This window comes from Strongylocentrotus purpuratus, unplaced genomic scaffold (genome assembly GCF_000002235.5).
Source record: "Strongylocentrotus purpuratus isolate Spur 01 unplaced genomic scaffold, Spur_5.0 spur5_scaffold_19, whole genome shotgun sequence".
NCBI lineage: Eukaryota > Metazoa > Echinodermata > Echinoidea > Camarodonta > Strongylocentrotidae > Strongylocentrotus > Strongylocentrotus purpuratus.
In genome coordinates, this window is record NW_022145604.1 from 26,374,339 (window position 1) to 26,379,398 (window position 5,060).

The following is a 5,060-nucleotide window of genomic DNA, read 5'->3' on the forward strand; positions in this document are numbered from 1 at the left end:
GATGATGATGAAAAGAAGGAGGGAGATGAAGATGATAAGGATGACGATCATGATAATGAGCAATGTGACGTCACAATGGCTGGCTCCGCTTAAAACCATACTTCATACGCATCCGCTCCACACTGCACGCATCTATTGTCTTAACGCATTGTGACGTCATCACCTTGGTACTCTGTTGTCATGGCAAGTGCGTGACAAGTGCATGCGCAAAGTGAATGCGCACTTCCTATTTTGTTGTCTTCGTTGGTCTTCCACGTGTATAATTAACAGAATTAATGCTTACCTTTAAGATAAAGCTAATTGTGCACTAAAAGTTAGCGATATCTTAGTTCTTATCCACGATTTAAAGAGGGAAAAATTGTTGAGGAAATGAAGAAGCAGGTTGTGGGAATATTTGGCAGCTGGGACTTGGTTATTTGGAGTCGACCCGAGGATGTCTTTAGAGAAAAGTTGGAGGAGAATCACATTCATCCTTTCACAGAGACTGGACCAAATCGTAAGTAGAGTCTAATTATTGTTATATGTAACACCCCACCTTCCTTCCCGGGTACGGAACAGACAGATGCTCCAATCGACCCCTCCCCCTTAAACAGTGGGGGGGGGGGGGGCAAGAGGAGGGAAAAGACAGTTATTTTTATTTTAACAAATTATTCCGGACCGATTGTGTAAATTACTAGACTCTAGGTCTAGATAAACTCTAGATAGACTCTAGATCTAGATAGACTCTGCTCTTTACCCAAGAGAATTTGCCTCACTCGATGCCTTCAAAGTGGCATTGAGGGATGGCACCGTCTAGCACGCAGACAAGCTACTTTGTATTATTATTTTAACCGCACATCACTAAACGATGTGCATCAACCCACAGTGCGTTAATCTTCACTTCATAAAGCCTGCACTTTTCAGGAAGAAGAAGAAGAAGAAGAATAGACCTAGACTTTAGATCTAGGCCTAGATCTACTCCGGGAAATAGAACAACTTGAAATAAATAACCCATTTTCGGAAAGATACTTTAAAACGTTAATTTAAAAAAGAGTGCGTCCCATGGCCATGTTCCACGAATTACAAGAGCCTTTTTATAAATGAGACACTCTTGGCAGATAGCGCTACTTGATGCGTATTTTCCCTAAATCCAACAACAAAATGGACAGTTTTATTTTTGTTAACTATCCGGACACAATATCCCGCAATCTGTAGGCGAAAAAGTTGAAAACTAAATTAAAGAAAGTATAAATCTAGTATGGTTTCTCAAAATAACGTTATTTTTACCATCTTTTATTTTGTAGGATTTGAGTACGAGTTCCGTTCTCGATGGTTTTGGATATTTTTCTTCGCCATTGTCATCGAGATAATCGGAGTATCGATGTGGTATGCCATGGGTAACCCCTCGGTAAGTATTTCTGCTCATTTTTTTTTTATTTTTTTTTTTTTATAAATGGTAATTTTTTTTGACCAATTTATGGGGTTGGTCAATGGTCCATCCCCAGGCTCATGTAAAATGCTTGATTATGACATGTCTAGTCCAGACCAAGGTCTAGATCTAGCTAGACTACTGTCGTATGATTTTTGTTTTCATATTAAGTTTTTATCCGATCCTGAGTTAGAATCTAAACACTATTTTTATTCTTCCATTCATTTCTATTTCATATGTCCCATTCTTAATATTTGGAAGAAGGTGTTTTTTGTGCGGCCTAGGGGGGGGGGGGGGGTTATATCTCTCCAGCTTTGACTTATCTTCAACTGATCGGGCACTCACCTTTTTGAAATTTATAAATGAACACTCATTCTTAAGGTTGTTACATTTGGATTTGATCGTCCCATTGTTTTTTATCACTTATGTACAAAGGCAACCGATTTAATGTTTCTCATAACTTATGATTTATTTAATAAGTCACATATTTTCCCCATTTTCTCCACCGTCTGTAGCAATTCATCTCGTTCGCGGTAGTCTTCTTCATCATCAGCATCCACCGCCTTCACGCTCACAAGGACATGATCAAAATCATCATCGATCTGCACAAGGGAGAATACTATATCTTGAAGAAAGGCGATTTGACGTATCGAGGCTTGCTTCACAACATCTACATCAGACTCATCGGCCAAAATAGCGGTAAGTACAACTAAACAGTGACAAGCAGAGGAAGGATGGCAAAGTGCGAGAGGAAGGTGAGAGTCGGGGGAGGGGCGTGGGGCGCGGGGGGGGGGGGGTGGTAGGCATACATGCTCATAGTTATGGACCGTTTGTTGACCTCCGTCAGAAGAATATACGCCACCACAAAGGAAGTAAATTTATCGAGTTTTTCTCCAATAGTTTCCGATGTTTCGGTTCCCTCCCTCCCGATCGCGACAAGTTCAAGTTCAAGTTCAAGTCAAGTTCACTTTAGGAGTGCAAGTGATAAGGCATAACAATGTTAAATCTGAGATGCATGGCCCTACGTGTTATCAGTGTTTGTGATATGGTATTGAAACCCTAAAAAAGTACGCTTAAAAAAGATCATGAAGTGTCTCAAAAAAGTAAAAATCTTTGAGTGACCGGTTTTCCATTCTCATTTCCCCCAATAGACTAATTAGCTGTAAAACGGAAAATTAAATTTCGATTTCCAATCATAAATATCCTGATAATCAGACAGGCAATCGGCTTGTAAATTCATGGGATTCCTGATTGATCTAAAGGTAATTATGATTGCAGCATGAGCTAGATCTAGGATTTTGTTTCAGAATCTGAGGCAATCTAACCGAGTCACTTCAATATGATTAACTGTTTATTTTTTCCACTCCCAACAGGCGCTGGTTCAATTTTCTTCAAAATAGTTTTGAATGGCCATAACCTTGCTCCTCAAGATTTGACGTCATCAACTGTACGGAAAGAGGTTAGGAAACATTTTCACGGGTATTCTTTCAATTTCTGTATAAATGTCCTGTAATCGTTCAAGATGTTTTTTTTAAGTTGGATAGATTCCAGAAATATATAAAATCACTTAAAAAGATAGCAAGAGAAAGAAAAAAATAGAATTTTTCGAATGGGGTTACTGTAGAGAAAGGTAAATCAATAATATTCTAATCAATCGTAACGATACAGTCAGCCATCTCGGTCAGATATATGATGCGGTAAACCGCCGCACAAAAAAGATTGTCACGTATTACACTTGACGTCATCAAATAAACCGCAGCGGTTTTCCCGAGCCTAACAGAAACGATTGATAGCAATCTAAAATTAATTTGTGATCGAAGGTCTAGGGTGGAACTGCACACATGTAGTTTTGTACACCCTATTTGCGCTACTAACACAGTATTCCAATTCTCTGTTTGATATTTATTTAGAAATTAGAGAAATTGGGTCGCCGTTTGGCGAATCGACTTGGCATCAATTATTTTGACTGGACGGACAAATCTACACATCATATCCTTTGGCAAACTATCGTCATTTTCTGATATCAAAGTTGATTTTTTGAAACGATGTTTTTTATTGCAATCAAAATAATATGCCTTTAAGTGTGTTTATGAAAAATGATGGGAGCCAAAGTGATGCAAATTGAATTTTCTGAGTTCAATTTGGGAGTGGGGTGACGCGAAGCTTGTTATTTCTTAAAAAGGTGCCGTGACTGATTTTTGTTGTAGTTGAAAAACACTACTACTAAAGACTGGTGTCTCCTCCCCCCCCCCCCCCCTTCACCGAGCCCAAGCTACGCCACTACTATTGCTTCATTAATAGATTTCTCGATTAATAAAGAAAATTAAGCCTATTAAAAAAAAAAAAATCATTCAAGTGTTTCATGTTTCAACTATTGCGTAACTATATGGAAATGTTCATAAAATAATTTCTGTAAGCATATCCTTTTTGAATTTGCTAGCACTCTGTATTTTTTTACCAAAGGATTGTTTAATTTTGATTATGTACTCCTTGACCTTCTTTGACCTTCCTGCACATGTCATTCGACATCGTTCACCGTTTGCGCCGTCGAGAGCGTCCATCTCAACCTGCAGTGGAGATAGCGTTCTCTAAACGCTTTGCACGTACACCAAACACGACAACGACACGACGGCACGACATGCAAGACGCCGGCAAGACGACAAACGACAACAATTAAATTCACAACAAACACGATATTTGCTAAAAATTTCGTGTATGGTGGGATGGCGATGTCGTTTTGTCGCGTATCGTGTTTGATATGTAGAGCCATTAACGCTCGCGCACGGTTTCGATGATGAACGAACAAAAATACACCTGTCTGGACGAACATCATGATGAAGTCAACGAAAAATCGACGCTTTGTGAAGAGCGTCATCTTGTGACGAGTATCACAAAACACGACGCTTTCGTTGCGATTCACATTTTCTCGAGTCGTAAATCCTCTCTTCGTCTTTTTAATTCTACTTTTTACCTATCGAAAGCTTTTAGTAAGTTTAGGCGAGGTGTTATAAAACATAGTAATGATTTGTTATGATAACGAAACATATATTTATATTGTTATACGTCTATGTTATTAGATTGATCTGAGATGGGTATGATTTTTTGTTGCTGTCCTACATAAGCCCTGTAAAAGATTTCGGGGGGGGGGGGTGGTATATCAATCATTAACATAACATGTCATGTTGATTTTTGTTGTCCGCAGCAGCCGAGTTTTATGAAGAATTTTTTCTCCCTATTCCGACAAAACTTACTGAGTATCGGAGTGTTGGCTCAGTCAGTAGAGCGTCCGCCTCACAACCGGGAGGTCGTGGGTTCGAACCCCGGCCGCGTCATACCAAAAGACGTTAAAAGATGGGAGTTGTTGCTACCTTGTTTGGCGTTCAACAATAAGGGATAGAGCAACGTCGATCTGGCGCTGCTCAGTGGCTGCCGGGCTCACGATCAATTGGGCAAAAAGAATTTCCGTTTCGGTTTAATAAAATTTGGAGTGGACTATTAGGCTATTATTATTATTATTTCTGTGTTTAAAGGGACAGTTGAGTTCTTATTTAAGACGCAAATGCCTTCAACGTGCCTGGTTATTGCTCTTATTCTTATTTATGACATTTCTAATGCCATTTTAGGACCTTCAATTGCTATGAGGGTAATTTTA

General features: G+C 39.2%; 1 protein-coding gene across 1 annotated transcript; it reads left to right on the plus strand.

Moving 5' to 3' along the window:
- Positions 1 to 237: 237 nt before the first annotated feature.
- On the plus strand, positions 238 to 3,618 carry LOC105446849 (transmembrane protein 249-like). Its single transcript, XM_030989967.1, has 5 exons — positions 238 to 496; positions 1,284 to 1,387; positions 1,924 to 2,107; positions 2,782 to 2,867; positions 3,319 to 3,618. Exons 1-5 carry the CDS (start codon positions 370 to 372, stop codon positions 3,427 to 3,429), a joined length of 612 nt encoding a protein of 203 aa, XP_030845827.1. The 5' UTR covers positions 238 to 369; the 3' UTR covers positions 3,430 to 3,618.
- The last annotated feature ends 1,442 nt before the right edge of the window (positions 3,619 to 5,060 follow it).

Coding starts and splice junctions, on each gene's coding strand:
- LOC105446849 (XM_030989967.1), top strand. CDS start 370: ATGAAGAAGCAGGTTGTGGGAATATTTGGCAGCTGGGACTTGGTTATT. Junction 497..1,283: donor CACAGAGACTGGACCAAATC/GTAAGTAGAGTC, acceptor TTTATTTTGTAG/GATTTGAGTACGAGTTCCGT. Junction 1,388..1,923: donor ATGCCATGGGTAACCCCTCG/GTAAGTATTTCT, acceptor CACCGTCTGTAG/CAATTCATCTCGTTCGCGGT.